General features: G+C 36.2%; 2 protein-coding genes across 2 annotated transcripts; both read left to right on the forward strand.

Moving 5' to 3' along the window:
- Positions 1–106: 106 nt before the first annotated feature.
- LOC144969323 (uncharacterized) lies at positions 107–9,932 on the forward strand. Its single transcript, XM_078908432.1, has 2 exons — positions 107–683; positions 9,877–9,932. The coding sequence occupies exons 1-2, from the start codon at positions 107–109 to the stop codon at positions 9,930–9,932; spliced, it is 633 nt and encodes a 210-aa protein (XP_078764558.1).
- Positions 9,933–14,701: 4,769 nt separating this feature from the next.
- On the forward strand, positions 14,702–19,729 carry LOC144968249 (peroxisomal membrane protein 11C-like). Its single transcript, XM_078906415.1, has 5 exons — positions 14,702–14,801; positions 15,428–15,851; positions 16,289–16,467; positions 17,800–17,874; positions 18,704–19,729. The coding sequence occupies exons 2-5, from the start codon at positions 15,615–15,617 to the stop codon at positions 18,945–18,947; spliced, it is 735 nt and encodes a 244-aa protein (XP_078762541.1). The 5' UTR covers positions 14,702–14,801; positions 15,428–15,614; the 3' UTR covers positions 18,948–19,729.
- The last annotated feature ends 941 nt before the right edge of the window (positions 19,730–20,670 follow it).

Genomic DNA, 20,670 nt, shown 5'->3' on the forward strand with positions numbered 1-20,670 from the left:
TCTTAGATTATTGCTGCAGCACTTAAGGGAAGCAAAATCATTTGAAGACCTAAAGAGATCAGAAGTAGGAACATTACACCATACTTTTCGACAGGCCGCGTCTGCTATGGGTTTATTGGAGGACGATGATGAGTGGAGAAACTGCATGGCAGAATCAGCATTTGTTGCCTCAGCAAGTCAACTCCGACAGCTTTTTGTCACAATTTTGATCTTTTGCAACCCCACAAATCCTTTTTCCTTATGGAATACTTTTCAAGACCAGCTAGCTGAAGATTATTCTCATGTTGAAAGTATGACTGCAGAAGCTTGCGTTAGTAAGACACTTGAAGACGTTAACAGGCTTCTTATGATTCACAATAGATCAATAAAAGATTATCAACTGCCTGAGCCTACAGAATCATACGCAACTGCCTGTCAAGTATGGGATCCAAATGAGCAACGACAAATTGCACACAGTCGAAAAATGCAGATGAATCATGACCAACAGTTAGCATTTACTGCCATTTTGGAAGCAATTGACGTACCTGAACAAGACCGGGTGAATAATGTCTTCTTCATCGATGGCCCTGGTGGAACTGGCAAAACCTATGTATATAACACGCTGCTTGCAGAAATCAAAGGTCGAGGACTTTCAGCTACACCTGTTGCATCATCTGGAATTGCTGCAGAATTATTACACGGTGGTAGAACAGCACATTCAACGTTCAAAATTCCAATTCCAATAACGGATAACAGCACCTGTAGCATCAGTCGCCAATCAGACACAGCTAAGTTACTGAAGAGTAGTTCTCTCATAAATTGGGATGAAGCACCTATGATGGACAGGCGTGTGTTTGAATGTGTGAGCAGGACATTTTGTGACATAACAGGCAGTTCAAAACCTTTTGGGGGCAAAGTGGTTGTACTTGGAGGGGATTTTCGGCAAATTCTACCAGTTGTTAACAAAGGAAGTGAAGCCGATCTATTAAGTGTCACACTTAACAAGTCAATTATTTGGAATTTTGTCACCATTTTTCACCTGAACAAGAACACGAGGATTACTGATGACAATAACTGTTTTGCAAATTGGCTTCTCCGCATCGGAAATGGTACAGAGCCGGTTTTCAGCGAAATAGGAAAGTCTTCTGTTAAATTACCTACAGCGCTATGCCTTCCTGAAAATGACCCAGAATGCTTGATAAATGCTGTATACAATGATTTGAATCTGAACTTTGCGGATGAACGTTATCTATCAGCAGCGGCGTGGCGTATTGACGGCATATGGTGGTGCCATGATTAGAAGAAGAAAAAAAATTCTAAAACAGTGAACACGGTTAAGAGGAGAGAGCACATGTTAAAAACTCTCTTTTGTGGAAGGTGGGGGGGGGGAGGGTCGATGGTTTCTACGAGTGGACAAAACTCACAAAAACAAATTATTCATGAAAACAACAAGCCACAACACTGAGATACCAGTCCCATGTGAAAAGGTCTTTGTAATTATTCTTTGTCAACCATTTAAAGGATTGGATTTGGTAGATAATGCAATCAATATGTGATAAATGTAAATCAAAAGAGAAAAAAAAACCTATGACAGAAATAACTTACTTTTAGTACTTGTAAAAAAAATCTGCACGGCGATGTTTCATATCTGCAAATATTTTTATAATGTGTTTATTGAAATCTGGAATCTATTTCAGCTTTGTGAATTGACAGAATCATTAACGAATTTAACCGCTCCTGTTTCATTGAATTTCGCAAGAAATTTTTCACTCTTTTAAGGGTGCTAAAACAACGTTCAGGAGGTCAAGAAATACGATGGAAGTCGTTAAGGTCACTATAGCCTATAGATGTCCATGATTTGTCAGTGTTTGTTGTATCTGTAAAAAGTAGTCAATAAAAACAAAAGAAACGTGTTTTTTTCTAAACTAACTGTGAGCCATTCATGCTTGTCATACCATGTCACTGAAAAAGAGCGTTTTCGAGATTTCCACACCTGTGTTAATTCAAAATCAGTTGGTTGGTGAGGAACTAGTCTTTTTATTTCTAATTTGTCATCTAGTGTCAATCTCCCAAACGGTCGGTGAAGTAAAGAGTCAACTTGATTCATTGCAATTCATTGTTTAACAAAACAAAACTTCAAAGTATATCTCAAATAATGGAAATCAATGAAATACGATTAATGATTGCATAAATAAAAGGTAGATTCAGATCTTAAAGCATCACAAAGAAAAAATCACTCCACTTAAGTACTTAAAAAATCTAAAAACACACCAAAAGTATAACTGTTGACAATCTTCGCTTTCTTTCTCTGACTGACACAAATACACACACACAAACACACACACACACACACACACACACACAATAAACACTCATACACACGTAACCATCAACTCGGCACTACGAGCAAGAAAAATGTTGGTAAATTCGTCCACAATGCTTCGTTGCAAAGAATTACTTTATTCAATAATCGTGAAAAAGAGGTGAGGGGGGGGGGGATTTTGATATGTCATATTTTAAAGTTTTATGTTGTTTTTCCTTGCTGCTTACCAATAAATTTGACAATGATCAGTGTTTTTGACAGTTAATGTAATATTTTGGATGGCCGAAGTTACCCTAATTTGGCGCAGCCCCCCAGTCCAACGGTGGAGCTCTCAGATCCTGGCACAAGTCGAGGGGTTTTCCGCTATTTGAAGATAGTATAATTCGACCTAGTCTCTCGCTCAATCAACTGGAGCGATACTAATGGATAGAGCATTAACTGAGCTGGGATTGCTTTGCACCACGGTGTTCGTCACGAATTCGCGCAGTGATGTCACCAACACACGAGTCGGCGCAGTGCGTGATTCGGAATCTTATAGAGTGGAGACCATAGAATTAAACGAATGAGAATACGTACGAAGCCTAAAAAGTGTCCACCAATGAAAGCATTCAGCGCCATTTTGTTGTTGGCTGAGAATGTAGTAATTACCATTCATTCGGTCTCTATGTCAACATAACGACACAAGAAAAACAACAAACAATATCAAAATCCACAATAAAATGTTTCAGAACTGTTGCGTATATTTATGGCACAATGAAGCTGTCAAAAATGAAGTTAGAGAATGTGTGTAATCATGTATTATAATAACCTGTAATGTGTTTTCCAACCACCACATCATCTACTACTACAACCACCACCACAATATCATCACTAACACTACTACTACAACCACCAGCCCCACATCATGATCACTACCACTACTACTACTACACCACCACCAGCACATCATCATCACTACAACTACTACTACAATCACCACAACCACATCGTCATCACTACCACTACTGCTGCAACCACCGCCACCATATCATCATCATTACCACTACTACCACAACCACCACCACCAATACTACTACAACCACCACCACATCACTACCTCAACTACTACAACCACCATCACAATAGCATCACTACCACTACTACCACAACCACCAGCACCACATCATTATCACTACCACTACTGTACCACCAGCAGCACATAATCATCACTACCACTACTACTACAACCACCACAACAACATCGTCATCACGACCACTACTACTACAACCACCACCATATCATTACCATTACCACTACTACTACAACCACCACTACCACCATATCATTACCATTACCACTACTACCACAACCACCACAACCACATCGTCATCACTAACACTACTACTGCAACCACCACTACCACCATATCATCACCATTACAACTACTACTACAACCACCACAACCACATCATCATCACTACCACTACTACTACAACCACCACCACATCATCATCAATATCACTACTACTACAACTACAACCACCACCACATTATCATCACTACCACTACTACTACTGCAACCACCACCACCATATCATCATAATTGAAATACTTTTTTTAAATTGAGCTTTATATAGTGCAATATCTACTAAATGTGCTCAAAGCGCTTTACAAGGGGTCCCTGGTCAACATTTAACATGTAGGTCGAGACATGACGCCTGTTAGGCGATATTACAATTTTTCGGACAAAGACAACTCTGTTAACGGCCAGGTACTCATTTTACACCTGAGTACGGTGAGAGAATGTGAGTAAAGAGCCTTTTCCAAGGACTCAACTATGCGCCGAGCGCGAGGCTCGAACCCAGGACCTTCCGATCCGGAAGCGAGTGTCATACTACTAGACCACATAGCCGCATCATTACCACTACTACTACAAACACCACCACCACATCATCATCACGACCACTACTACTACAACCACCACTACCACCATATCATTACCATTACCACTACTACTACAACCACCACCACATCATCATCACTACCACTACCACTACAACTACAATCATCACCACCACCACATCATCATCACTATTACTACTACAACTACAACCACCACCAACACCACATCACCTCACTAACACAAGTACTACAATCATTACCATTAGGTTTTGGAACTTTACTTCATTTGAAATAAGGAAACTTCGGAATTGTATTTGGCATTGTGTTTATATATCATAATATAATTCTAATCAGTTATCTATTTAGAACTAGATACTATACAATATGTATGCCAAATACCATCCCAATTCCCCTTTCTTGTGTGCGGGAATTCCTCTTTCGGCATTGAAATTGAGTGTGAGAGAGTCATCACTACACACATAAACAACAGAAACAATTTAAAAACAAGACTATGACACGCAACCACTCACACACGAGGCTATACTATTTATCCTTTTCTCTATATAGAATAGGACAAGACAAACAATAGCTTGACTCTCGCTACACTTCGCATTGATGTTTGTCGTCTCACGAGTTCAACTCTCGGTCGACCTGTCAATATTCCTTTTTGCCTCGGACGTAATCATTAATAGAATGTTGTGTGGTTTTGACCGTGAAGAAAACCTTAAGAAGTCACATTTATATCATTTTAGAGAGATCGTTTTGAATAATTTTGAGTTAAACGAGCGAGCAGCAACTTGTTTTCATGAACGGCCGATCAGCGCTTGTTTACTATAGTAACGCGATTCCCAACCAACGTCTCAATGGCGGATATTTTTCTCATCGAGGCCGCTGGTTGGTTAGCCAATAAGAGCACCGTACGGTTTCCATTGGGTAAATTCCTTGGTGGAGACTAAAAAGGCAGTATATTGTTGGCGAGTTGGCGAAAGACAGTGGAGTTAAAATCTCTCAGTTTTATTTTTTATTAATTTATGCTGTTAATGATTTTTTTAAAGATTGGTGTGGTGCCTGGCACCATTCGATCCAATGGCCCCACGCCACTGTCTATCAGAGAGAGCAATTTTGACTACAATCCATAAAAATGTTGACAAAATAAATGCATCCGTTCTGTCCAGGTTAACCTCATCAACTGAACAAATTTACCGCAGTGTTGATTCCATTCAAAGTGACTCTGACATCAACTTATACCCGATTGAATTCTTGAACGAACTTACACCTCCCGGACTTCCTCCACATGCATTACATTTTAAAGCCAACACGCTTAGAAATATAAATCTAAAATCAGGCCTCCTAAATGGCACCCGTTTGTTAATAACTAAATTAGGTTCAAAAGTATTAGAAGCCAAGATAATTACAGATAGTATCGCTGGCGATATAGTGTTTATCCCTAGAATCAATCTGACGACAACAACTGATTCAGGCTTACCATTTATTCTAAACAGAAGACAGTTTCCGGTAAAATTGTAATATGCAATGACAATTAACAAGTCTCAGGGGAAGACATTAAGCAAGGTGGGGATTTTCTTACCACAACCGGTATTCACACACGGACGACTGTATGTTGCTGTGTCACGGGTCAGAGGCTATAGTGGCTTACACTTCATGTTGGGCCACACAGAAAAATCAACCGAAGATATACCAAATTACACAGACAACGTTGTTTACCACTCTACCCTCATTAAATGATGGTGAGTACAGTATCGAATGAAAATAGTTCTTTCCTCGCGAAATTGCGGGCTTTTTCTAGTATAATAAAATTGATCAATTAAATTCATTTGGAAACGGAGCTTAAAATGGGAGACTTGGAACAAGTCAGGGAGATTTGAAACACGAGCCAGGGATCTTGGGGCAGTCATTTTACTAATAAGTAACTAATTATCATCCAAAGAAATATAGTGGAGGGAAAAAATATCAAATAATAACACCATAACAAAACTGCCAATCTAGTATTAAATACATTAACTCTTAAATGATAATTTTTCATTTGATTTAAAATGCAAGTATCTAGTGCCTGAACTGTTGGGCGATTTCAAATAGTTTGGTAAACTTATAAGAAAATGTGTTGAAACAGATTTGCCATACTTATCAAAGGTTAGTGACCTCCCTCTTTTTAACTGACGATGATTGATGTCACTGTAAAGTAAATAAAAAAAGATTGTTCCTTCAATCTCTCTACAACAAAGGAGTTGTAAAATCCAATTCATTTATGGGACGGAAAGACCATAATATGTTCTTCTTAAACTGCATGTTTATATAAGGTTATTAAAATATTGTAGAAGGAGCTCAACTGACGTGAAAAACATTTAATGGATTTTCAAAATTTTGGATGGAACCAAAATGGATGCGGCTTTCTTCTCTCGCAACCGAAACCAAAGGTCTCGCAATAGATAGTATGCGCTTGGCTAAGAAGCTCACAACATTGCCATCCGGAAATATAACGGATCAATACACAAAACTATGTGTAACCTTGAACGTTTATAGTCTGATTAATACAGTTTAGTGAGAATTATTCGTAAATGCGGATGGCGAAAAGCAATAACAAAGACCCGAGTAACGTCAACTTCATCCTTTCTATAAAAATTAAAATGTACTTTTTTGAACGAGAAGTACTGAAGTGCGTTAACGGACAATTTTTTTTTTTTTTGGAATGAGCCCTCGAAAACTCATGGCTTGAAACTAACCCCCCAAAAAAATCGTCATAGAAGAAGACGAAGATAGATCAGGAGGAAACAAAACTTAATTGTGAGTTGTAACCAATAGCTGAACCAATAGAATCATTTGTTTCCTTCGGCACTCCTAACATTACTCACTTTTCACTCTGTTTTATTGATCTTCTTCTTTTGTGACGCAAGTTTTTTTTTTTTGTTGTCAATATCAGGCCTTTAGTTTACAAAGGCGACGGGTGAGCCTGTTTAATTGAACGGGATGGTAATTCTCAATCTGAGTCGATTATTGGTCAAAAATCAAAGGCACGTTAAATCGTTTGCCAACAAGAAAACTCTGATTTGAGCAATGTTCTTTCTACTGGGAGGACAGCAATGAAGCTCCATTTACATAAATTGGAACTTTTTATAAATCAATACAATGACTGCTTTGTCGTCGCCTCAAGCACAATCCTAAGTCACATTAAATTTGTGACTGGAGTCTGAATCGCCATTTATCTGTGCAAGTTTAGAGACAAGATGCCAAAAAAAAAAAAATAAAAAAAAAAAAAAAAGCGATCCGTAAATACACTAGAGGGTTTGGTCTATCAATAACATGTAAGAAATAACGGTGTGTTTTGTAAATAAATGGCTTAAAACACTGCGTGCACGCAATTTTAAAGCAAATCAAACCACACGTCATCTAAATAACAAAGAAAAAACCTCAAAGACCACATACAACCAAAATTCTTAATTCAATTCATTAAAAAGGTCGTAATTGCGATTTTATATTACACCACGAGTTGTTAATTCAGGACCAATTTTTTCTACTCTGGGGATCAAAGTTTTAAAAGCTGTTTCCATAGCGTCATCTTGAGATTTCAAAATCATATCAAATCTAATCCAAAATATATATCATCAACAATCTTGAAAATAACCAATGTTTTGGGGTTATTGTCAATAGACTTTGGTGATTCTCATTTTTGTTTTGTTTTGTTGCTAACTGTATAATAGAGGAATAAGGGGAAAAAACCGAAAGAGTATGGTGCTGTTTCAATACGTAAAGGAAATCAGAAAAATTCAAGCATTTACTAGCAACAAGAACAAGGCCTTAAATCAATACTTGCCAAGTTAAATTTAAAATTCTACCTTTGGTTAAGAAGCTATGTCGGTTACACCAAAATAATATAAAAATCACGAAATCAAAAGTTTCCAAACATGCGTCTTGTTTGTAACAGTGTGGTGTGGAAGTTACCCCGTCTTGTTGAAAAACAAACTGCCGATTTGAATAGAATCTGGAATATTTTGTTTTCTTCAAACAATGTTACACAATTGTCAATACAAAGCAAAAATCTCATTTGATTCATTTTTAAAGATAAATGACTTCCAATGAGTTCTAACTCGAATCTAATGCATTTGATCATTTACACAGAAGAGCTAACAGAGTCTATTCAAATTAAATGGGATTGAATCACTATTCAAAACATTAGAAAACAAATTGAGATCTGGGGGAAATGCGACGCACAGTTCTAAAGCAAAATGGGAGATCTACATATGACATCAACATTTGAGGGTTACGTCCCAAATCTTCGAAATGGCAAATGTGCGGTGCAATCACTAAAACTATTGTAGAGTTGACATTTTCATTTTCAACATATTTTTGTAAAACATTGTGGATATAAATTTCAATAAATGGGTTTAATTTTGGTAAATTTTCAAATGTGCATATATATTTCTTTGCGAGATACACTGATTGTTTTATGCTTTTTAATAGAATAGTTTAACTGTTAGAAATAATAGTGGAATATATAATTACTGAGAAAGTTTCGTATTCGTATTTCATTAAAAGATGATTAATAGAATTTCTTGTCGTCATAATCTGTATCAAGCACATACACACACACACACACACACACACACACACATATATATATATATATATATATATATATATATATATATCAAACACGCACACACGAACACACACACACACACACACACACACACATATATATATATATATACGTGTGTGTGTGTGTGTGTGTGTGTGTGTGTTTGATACAGATTATGACGACAAGAGATTCTATTAATCATATTTTAATGAAATACGAATACGAAACTTTATATTATAATATATTCCACTATTATTTCTAACAGTTAAACTATTCTATTAAAAAGCTTAAAACATATCAGTGAATCTCGCAAAGAACGGCAGTAAGTTAAAGTGTAGATGATAACAGTTTCATGGTCACAACCATGACGATGATATAATCACAGCGATTAAATTTGTTGCAGCTGTTAAGTGTATGATTTGAAAACTCTGATCTGAGCAAGTGATTACTGCACCATGCTTTTGTTATCTGCTTACTTCAACAAAGGAGAGATCTATACCTGAGTCTTGTGATTTAGGATACCACACTCCAAGAACGTCTTGCTACATCATATCACGGTGTTCAACATTGTGCTTATTTATAACGAGGTCTCTCTCTCTCTCTCTCTCTCTCTCTCTCTCTCTCTCTCTCTCTCTCTCACTCTCTCTCTTTCTCTCTTTCTCTCTCTCTCTCACATACACGCACACAATGCTCACACACATACTCTCTCTCTAACACACACACACACACATACTCTCTCTCTCTCACACACACACACACACACACACGCGCTCTCGCTCGCTCTTCCCCCCCTCTCTCTCTCTCTCTCTCTCTCTCTCTCTCTCTCTCTCTCTGTGTGTGTGTTTGTTTGTTTGTTTATATATTATTTGTATGTGTGCATTAATGTATTTTTACATTAATTGAACAATATACAAGTGCATTCCAATGTCACGCAAGGACTGTCCGAAAAGAAACAAGAAAGTGGAGAAAATTCTGAACCAAAGATTCTATCATTGTGAAAACAATTCATGTTGAGAAGATCATTTATATTTTGATTTTTTATATTTTTATTTTGATATTTTGATTTTATATTTTGAATTTATATTTTGATATTTCAAGATGGCTACTGGCTACTCAAATCAACTAGTCCAAGTTCGTGGTCAGAGCTGTTCTAATAATAGTAATAATAATAATAATATAATAATAATAATAATAATAATAATAATAATAATAATAATAATAATAATAATAATAATAATAATAATAATAATAATAATAATAATAAATGGTATTTATATAGCGCTTTAGCCTGTTGAAACAGATTCTAAGTGCTTTACAGTGAAATAAAACATAACACATTACAGTAAGACAAATGTAGATGGAAAATGATACAAATTCAATTTAACAACAGCAAAACTTCATAATAGTATAGCAACTCATGACATAAAAAGATAAAATTTAGGCGAGATTTGAAAGTCATCAACTAATCATCATTATCATCATCATCATCATCATCATCATCATCATCATCATCATCATCATCATCATCATCATCATCATAATCATCATAGTCCATGATCCAGCGGGCTTGGACCTCACCCCCTCGGGGGACATTTTGAGTCATATACCATTGGAAAGCTTATAAAATTCTCTATCAGATCCCGGTTGTCTCCTTATCAAAAAGTGACCACATAAGAGAGTTACAGCCGATTTTCTAGTTATTTCCCCTTATATAAGTCATTTAAATTTTTCAACTTGAAACCTAACTGATTTTGAAATGCACATCTATCATTTGGGAAGTTTTTAGGTTACTTTGTGACATTCTTGAAGAAATTAACTAATTTTTGTGATATATTTTAAAATGACACATAATTTACAAATTCAAGGGAAATAACTCGAAAATAAATTGTCGCTCTTTTCATGTTTAGATGTTTGTAAAATTACTAAAGTTGTTTTTTTTTTTTTCGAAACCATTCAAATCCTGAAAGAAACCGTACTCAGCTCCAGAAGAACAAATTCAAAAGCACCGGGGGTAGCCATTGACCAAACAATTGAACAAACAATAAATAAAAGCTCCAATTCCATTAGCGGTTTGAGAGGCGATTAGCCGAAAGCTTGATGCATACGACAGGTGGTGCATTACCCGACATGATGGGGCGTTATAAGTTGAGGGTTTGTCGTCATTGGCAGACTTAGTAGACCGCCATGACAGTAATAAAGAATTACGGCTTTCAGAGATGACTCGTGGATGCAAAAACAAGGATAAACTATCGAATGCCATTTGCAGTTACAACAATCCGTTTGATGTTGGTGGAGAACATATAGTTTGCTTGTCATCTGGTGTCCAAGTATCGGAAGGCATTTCTAAAGAGATGGTAACAATATGCAAGGAGGGTGAATTAGAGATGAAAAACTTTATAAAGGAGCGATTGGAGACACGCGAGAAATATTTCCACGCACCAGTAACTACAAAGAAAATCCAAACATTTGGTTCAATGAAAAAAAAATCTTCTGTTCGCAACAAATCCAATAAAGAAATCAAAGTAACTGCACAAAGAAATATATACGGACAGTTGATAATGTTAGCTGTTGAGCACAAAATTGATCTCCATAGGTTGATGTCTTACCCCCTTGGTCCTATTCCATGGGCATTGGCAACAAGTGATGGGTCAATGGTAAAAACCAACAGCAGTATTGCTCCACAAACTGGAATGCCATGGCTCTAATGAGAATGCTTCCGAAAACGACAACATTTCAACACACATCATAGATGGAAATGTTTTGCTCCATTCACTCATTTCTATTCCGGAAACATTTGGACAATTGGCTAAGACAGTATTTTTGTGTCTTCCAAAAGTACGAGTTGTTCATTTTGTGACTGATTCTTACAAAGAAAATTCCATCAAATGCACAGAACGTATTCGACGTGGCACATCGGATACAATTACTTTGAAAGGCAGGTCTACAAAAGTACCCCGTGATTGGAAAAGGTTTTTGTGCAATAATGAAAACAAGAAGCAGCTCATCAAGTTAATTTTCAACGAGTGGTCCACCGATGAGTATGCAGAGCTGTTAGTTGGGAGAAAGGTGTATGTGGTCTGTGAAGAGGAGGTCACTCTACTCTTTACCGAGGATGGTAAAATAACTGACCAACTTCCTATTTACCACTTACAATCAACCCAGGAAGAAGTAGACACTCGAATTGTTTTACAAGCAAACTTTTCTAAAGTAAATGACTTTGCATCAAAAGTTATTGTGAGGTCCACTGATACAGATATCTTTCTCCTCTTACTTCATTTTGCTGATGCATTATATCCATTGGAAATAGTATTTGATACTGGTGTTGGTGACAAGAGGCGTTTTGTCATAATAAATGATGTTATCCAGTGTCAATGGAGATATAATTCCATCTTTACTTGGATTTCATGCCCTAACAGGTTGTGATTCAACTAGTTCGTTTCTGAACAAAGCCAAAATTAGGCCGTTAAAAACGTTATGTAATGATCCAGAATCACAGACTGCCATGAAGGATATTGGTGAACACGAAAATCTCACAGATGAAGTTAAATGCCAGCTTGAAAAGTTTGTGTGTAAGATCTACAACTCAGAACATGAAAGCATCAATGAATTACGATATCAAAGAGTTTGTTCAAAGTTCCATTCAAAGAACAATGTTATATCTCCCAAAAGCAGTACCGACTTAAGCATGATGCCTCCGTGTCAGTTATCACTGGACTTGCATTTAAAACGAGTAAATTATCAAGTTCGAATTTGGAAAAGAGCTTTGCAACAATTCCCCGAATTACCACCAGTTGAATTTCATGGTTGGAAGCGTTGCAACAATATACTGTCCATCGATTGGGGTGAGAAAATGTTTTCCATAGAGCTGACAGACATTCTTACTTCTGAATCACATATTTCAAATTCAAGTGAGAGTGAAAGTAGTGATCTCAGTGGAGATGAAAGTGCATATTCTGAATGCTATTCGAGTTCTGACAAGACAAGTGACGAAGATTAGTAAACGTAAAAGAACATTATTTTATCTTAAATGACGCAAATCAAATATTTAAATGATATTATATGTTCAGTACGATATGTTGCAATGTACTTATTAAGCTAAATAACTGTATTAAAACACGGTAACTGCAAAATAGCTCTGGGATTGTTGAACATCAAGGGAGATGATATAATACTTAGTACTTTTATTGCATGAAATTATAATATTGTTGACCACGCAATACAATATAAACGTTCTAAAATAAGAATGTGTGTCCTTTATATAAAAATAACAACCGATACTTAAGTACATAATGTACTCTTGTAATAGGTAAAGAAAAATCCGAGCACTCACTTTTGCCAACCACATAACCGAAAACCCCATTGAGAGATACGCCACAAACAATTCGAACTGCTTCAAAATCCCACAGACAAGAACACAAAACCACAGAAATTCTTTCATTAGAACTATCTCGGTGGAATGGGCTGGATGAACTGGTCATCATGGCACCACACCTAAACGATTTCAAGGCCCGACTGACATGGGCCCGCGCCCAATGAGGACGCCGCTGAAATACAACCAGACCATTGGTTTCTTCAGCGCATCTTTTAACCGTTTCACTGTTTTTAAAGGTCATTAACTTCATTAAGAATTATTGTTTTGCCACGAAATACATTATCAAAAGTCAAAGTGTCAGTCTCATTCAATGGTATCTAAATTTACACGTTTGATGTAAAATGTATTTTTTTTTTTTTTTTGACAATCAGGGGAAATAACTCATTTTTCAACCAAAAAAAATCCTTCAAAGGGCCATAACTTTCTTATGTGGTCACTTTTTGATGAGGAATGAGGAGACAACCGGGAAGCTTTCCAATGGTATATGACTCAAAATGTCCCAGTGGATCATGGACTATCATCATCATCATCATCATCATCATCATCATCATCATCATCATCACCACCACCACCACCACCACTACCATCATCATTATCATAATCATTCTCTCTGACCCGAAATGTGACTCGAAATCATCTGTCTCATATAACAAACTTTATCTTTAAAATAACGTTCCTATAGATGCCAAACACTACAGCCCTTATATGAGCCTTGCTGCCCTCTCATATATTATGTTAACGAAAAGATGAAAATGGAAAAGCTTCGGGTGGGAACAGTACAGATAATAGACGTTTCAGGTAAAAACCTTCGGCGGCACAAAATAATCAACAAAGGAACGTTGAAAACAAATAAAATGAAATGTAAAAATTGTAAAATTTGTATTCTGTACATTAGGGACTCTCTACTCACAAACCGACGCCACGCTAACGCTTAATACTTTTTTTCTGTACTTTTAAGCAGTGATATTTGGGGAAATAAAAGTGTGTGGCTTAATATGCTTGTTTTGTTCTTTGCGTACATCAAACAAAATAGTGTCGCTCTAAAATAAAATTATCATTGTAAGGAAGGGGAGCCTTTCACACTGGTTCCCTGGATTTGAGACAGTGTCTTTAAAATCGAAAAAAAAAAATATAGCTAAACATTTAGAGAACTAAATAAAAATTTGTATTGATATTTCGCACAACACAATCACCTCATCGTTCTCAATGCGCTTGTCAATGCTTCATGTATTCCCTATTCAGTATTCAGGACAAATTGAACAAATTTTCCACTTCATTCGTTGGCTACTACTCTCGTCTAATTTATTTCCTCCATGGCGAGAAGTCACCTGTCAAGCATTGGTTTTGTACTTGGCCCTCTCACAATAACCCTTGTAAAGCGCTTTGAGCACTTTTAGTGGATATTGCTCTATGCCTATATAAAAACTGATAAATTAAAAAAACAAAAAACATGACTGTCTGTATTCAGGGAAACAAATAGAGCCTGATAACTTTTGTAAAATTAAATATACTTGGTAGCCTCCCTTCGGAGACTGGCATACTTCGACCTTTGATGTTTTGAGTTTTGAGATCAAGGCTCGGGTGCTCCGGTGCTCTAAGTTCGAGTGAAACAAATTGAAACTTATATTTATCTTGATGGTCTTTGACTTTGGTGAGTACCTACTACTCAAAAGCATACATCGTTTTATCTGGATTAGAATAAGTTATTCAATATCAAGGCTGTACTTTTGTACAATTCCTAAAATTAATTTTGTTTCCCTGATTTTTTGTGGAGAATGGCATGATCATAATCATTATTTCACAATCATCTTTTATTATAGTTTTGTCAATTGGATGTTTCCAGATTGGGAATTGTGATGGGTAGGCTACATTGAATTGAATACCCCTAAGACTAAGATACACAGTAAGATAATTAGGACCAAAACTTTACAATTAACGATTGCAATAACAAATGCAAGGAATTGGAGCTCTTCTTCTTCTTCTTCTTCTTCTTCTTCTTCTTCTTCTTCTTCTCTCCTTTTCCAACACCACCACCACTTTCTCCTACCATATACAGGTTCCACTTCAGTGACTAATATCTAGTAAATAATATACTGACTTGCTCACCTGGAGTTACAGTGATATTTATCCAAAGGAAAAAAAAACAAAACAAAGGTATCGTTATCAGACCAGAAATACGGCTTGTTTTCAATGATTGAGATGTCGTGCGCTGCCAGAGGCAGAGATCACCTTATTCCAAACCTAATACATTTCTCTTGCTTTCTTTTTTTTCATCAGAAATTTTTCAACACAGAATGCCATCTTGAATGATTCCTACTTGACTGAAATGGTTCATCTTGGAAATGAAGTACAGATAAAGTTTTTGACAAGTATAAGTATAAGAGATACAAAGAAGGGAAGATAATATTAATAGTATCCTTCTTTTCACTATTGATTTGCCATCTCCACTTGGTTGTTTTTCAAAATGCTCATCAAAGAAATAGCTAAAATAGTCAGTGTTTTAGAGTCTTACAGAGGCCGTGACAGGGTCATTCGGTTAGTCACCTATGGAGCCATGTTTATGGGTGGACCAGGCAAGACTCCGTCACAGATCAAATGGAAGACCATTGTTACAGAACTGAATGCTTGTCGGACGATCCTACGTCTTTTTGATGATTTGCCAATGCTACTCTATAATTTATCAACTGGTTTTGGATTAAAGGTATACATTTTTTTTCCACAAGTGTCACCTGAAAACATTTTCTTTTATGTAATCTGCATTACACTGAAAATTATATATTACTAATATTACAGTATTTTTTTTCTTAGGAATGTTTTCTCTATATCCACACTTGCCTCGTTATCATGTAAAGCTAAAAAGCGAAATGTCATGAATAATAACATATGATAAGGGGGGGGGGGTATGTATTTCAGGACTGTTATTGTGTACATGTAGTGGATTCTGAAACGCAAGTTTTAGCATTTTGATTTTGCAGCTTGATAAACTATAATATGACTCTTGATAATGTATGAATTTAACCGAAATTTTAGATTAAGAATTATAGATTAAATTTTCAATATCTAGTTGATCTCAACCTACCAGTTTGAGAAGATGGGACATATAAGTATCCATTATCATTTGTCTTTTCATTTTTGTAGGGAACCAAACCTCAACTGAAACCATTGGAGCTGCTCTCGAGTATTCTGAACCAATTGTTTTATCCTGTGGAGCATATAGCTTGGCTCAGGCAGAAGGGCATTCAAAGTGGTCAACATGTACTCTATCTCCTCCTGGGCGTAGCCATATGGGCTTTGAGTTTATTCACTGAATTAGTGAAGTAAGTACCACTGTTAAATGAATTAAAGAGTAATGAGCGATATGGATACTGAGTACCAGTGATAGCAGTGTGGCTATGTGGTCTAGTGGTATGACATTCGCCTTCGAACCAGAGGGTCTAGTGTTCGAGTCCTGCTCTGAGCAGTGCATAATTGAGTCCTTGGAAAATACTCTTTACTCATATTCTCTCACCATACTCAGGTATAAAATGAGTACCTGGTCATTAACAGCTTTGTCTCTGGCCATAAAAAATTGTATTATTGCCTAACATATGTCATGTTTCGTCCTAGTGCTGCTATTGGCTAGGTACCCCTGTTAAAATGCTCATATTTTTTTGTACTGACCTTGCTGAGCATTTCTACAACCTATTTGAGAAGATGAGGAAGACGAAAAGACAAAGCAAGGATCGATAAAGTCATATTATAGACACCTAGTCTTGGTACAAGATCTAGATGGGTAGTCTGTGTGCATGCATTATGATGATTGTCAGGAGGGTTTCTTATTAGTCTAATTATATTTGGAATTCTCAGTACTTGTACTGTTACTTGTAATAGCGATTCTGAACTTTCAATATATGGTAACCAATCAACACAGAGAAATGGTATAGTCCAAGTCTAGAAATAGATGTTTGAATTTAGTTTCTGAAAAATGTTGTTTTTATGTCAATGATGATGATGATAAGTAAAGAGAATAGTGATTAAAATGACCATGGTCTGGAAGACAAACCTGGGATTCAACTATGACACCCTCTGCTTGTCTAAAAGAGAGAGGTTAGCTATATATCCACCCAATAAAGTGAATTCAAACTCAATTACCGTTCTTTTGTGCACCTATACTCTCTTATCTTCTTACTCTTCACATCTGCCATATGTAAGATTGTTAGAATAGAGGCGCACAGAAGTTATTATGTTTGGAATCACTATTTTGAATGGATGGATTGCTCAGCGCTAAGATATTTCCACACCAAACTCTGTTCTCTCAGCCAGGCAGAGGGTGCACAATTGTTGTGTCCTAAGTTTGGCTTATAAACACTGCGACTGTGATATATTTGCTCTCTGTTTTCATTTGAAACTTTTGTTCTCCCTTCATTTCTTGGATTTCCAGTTTGTAATGGAGAGATATTTTATGTAATCGTTTCAGGTTACATTTCTTAAAAAGTGGTTTTAGATCTGCTTGTGCATTTTTAACAGTCTGATTAATGAACCGAAATTAAGGGCTTGATGTTATATTAATTGTTGTAATGGATAATATTGTTTCAACAATCGTTATCTTTTACTGCTCTTCATTTATTTGCTTGTATTTTCTGGGTTTGTTTTTTTTTTTTTTTTTTCAGATCTATCATAAAGTTACGCATAATGGCAACTCAAGCAAAGACTCTCATTAAACAGCAGCAGTTAGACAAGGATAGGTGAGAATTATTTTTTATCACATAGCATCATAGATTTTGCTTTTTACCCTTTGGATAGTGTACTATTCTATCACAAAATACTTTTCACTAGACCTAACAGACCAAAGTACACAATCATTGATCATGGAAAGAGTAAACTGTCCAATAGTATGCTTATACTTTGTCTCAAAAAGATACGTATTATGATGAGGTAAAAGTAACCAAGGCCAAATACTGAGATAGTCAGTGTTAGGATTGAATGAGTTTTGAGGCCAGCTTTAGTGAATAAAGTCATGATTGATCTAATATCTCCTTTTTGAAATAATTGTCTTATAGTGTTTGCCACATTGATAAGTTCAAGAGGGAGATCGATCAATCACCAACTTTATTCACTAAAGGAGCCTCTTAGTATAAAGTTCTTCCACCATAAGTATTTATCTATTTAAGTTCAAAGACACAGTCTCTTAAATAGACTTTAAATATCACACAGAAAAGTGGGATGTCAAAAAAATAACGGTTCCAGTCTCATTGGAGGAATGGAACATACCTTATGTAATTGATCTTCTGGTTTCAGTCTTATTTTCTAGTCTAAATATGTGCTGGCTGTCAAGAAAGATCACCCATCCTCGCTCTTTTACGTTCCATAATCCTAATAATTTCCCTATACACACTGCTACTAAAATAGTTATGCCACCTTATGATTTAATATGTAACCTATTCATTATAAGTCCTCCAAAGGGTTTGTTACATACATACTTCCAAGGATTTCGGAACCGGAGAAGTAGAAAGTGTGGTGTCACGACTTTTCTGCCTTATTGATAACAGATTTTATGGTAACTTTGAATTTCAGGTCAGGAAGCTCTAGCCAGAACACCCAGATAAAAGAAAATCTAAAGAAATTGAGTCATGAGAAACAAGATGTCATTCTAGGAATGGTCCAATCTGCTTGCGATTTGACCAATGCCATCTCCTGGTTCCCTCCTGGTTTCTTGTGGTCCCAGAAATTGCCAGCATCAGCCAATGGAGTCTTTGGGACAATTGCCTCTGTTATAATGTTATATCGTAACTGGCCGATGGCCTCCTCTGCCTCATGATGAAACTAGCCATGATATTGGATATGTCAAAGATGTTAAGCAGGAATAATATGGGGCCAAAGACATAACTTATTTGAATTGAAAATTTTCTGTTTTGCTCAATGATAAAGATTTTTACTGAGATTTATCAACCAGAATACTCCAGACTTTGAACTACTACATAAATAGAACTAAGCAAATTCCACTCTATCTAACCAATTTGTTTTGGTTTAAGTTTCCAATCACTCTCATTTTCCAAACTGGTGAAAATATACCCTTTCATAAACAGAAATATAAATACAATATATGAAAATATTTAATAGCTCGTTTATTTCATAATAAAAGGGGGGGGGGGGGGAGTGTTCAAAGTGTGAGAGTTTACAAAAACCTGGAGAGAGTGAGTCAGAGAGAGGAAGACAGAAAATAGAGAGATAGAAAGAGAGAGAGAGAGAGAGAGAGAGAGAGAGAGAGAGAGAGAGAGAGAGAGAGAGAGAGAGAGAGAGAGAGAGAGAGAGAGATGGAAGGTAATTGTAGCTCACAACGTTTGTGAATAGATCACACCAAAATCAATAACATCAGTTCGTATACATGGCAGATATTTCTAGTTAAACATAACCATGAATTACTTCGATAGTTCATTTTTTGGCAAACCTGTTATATACTTAAAAATATCAGGCAAGGTATGATGGGACCCACTCTTTGTTAACACTACTTCCATGGGCTGTTACTAATTGTAGCTCATTCGAAGATGATTTTTACATAAAAGATGGATTATCTAGAATGATTATTTCACATAAAAAAAATATTTGGGCATAGGTTTTTATTTTTGCCTTATAAAATTTACATAAAATGTTACTCAGATTCACACTCAGCTGTGCCATATTATTAAGCGCAAATTTGTCACTCATGTACATGATGAGAGTTGTTTGTTTACTTCTGTGGGCTTTTTTTTTCTTCCTAATTTTGTTTCACATTGCAAGCGGGTCACAATAGCTCAGTTGGTAAAATCCTCACGTCAAACATAGAGTGGTCGAGTTTGATCCCAGGTGCAGTCAAGATTTTTTCCTGACACCCCCCCCCCCCCCTCCCTTTTAGATCTAGCAGAAAGTACTTTGCGATAGACTAGCATCCTATCAAAAGGGTAGCAAGCAATTGCTATTGTTCCGTTTCATGCTATCAAAAATGGAATAAACTCCGGCTTCATGGGCCTCATGGCTGTGAAGGACTACTTTTTTTTTTCTGAAAGAAGCACTCCACTGTATTATGGACAATTTACAAATGGTCTTGTATCCTTCAATTTTTTTTTTTTACATTGCGGGGATGTATGCAATTTTTATTTTCATTTTATTCTTTTTATTTGAACAAACACATTGTCATGTTAAGGATGTTGTACAATGCCATATTGCTTTACTGTGACTAATGATTTGATATAATATATAACATATGCAATTCTGTATAATCATGTTAATTGTCATAGACTTAGAGGAAAAACAAATGTCTTTAAGACATAAAAGATTCATCGAACTATGATTAGACAATAGAAAGTAAAAACTTGGCAGCGAACTTGAGTCAAGCCCTGTTCCAGAGTAATACTGCAATCCTGGAATGACTCCAACATGACCTGAGATCTTTAAGATTATTTTAGATTTTGTAGGTAGAAATAACAGTAAAAAAAAAAAAACAACTTTGGATTTTAAGAAACAGTAACAAGTGATTGCTTCCCTTTTCATAGAATGCTAGGCTA

The sequence above is a fragment of the Berghia stephanieae genome, chromosome 3, assembly GCF_034508935.2.
Source record: "Berghia stephanieae isolate SIO BIC M18660-M18661 chromosome 3, UCSD_Bste_1.3, whole genome shotgun sequence".
Classification (NCBI taxonomy): Eukaryota; Metazoa; Mollusca; class Gastropoda; order Nudibranchia; family Aeolidiidae; genus Berghia; species Berghia stephanieae.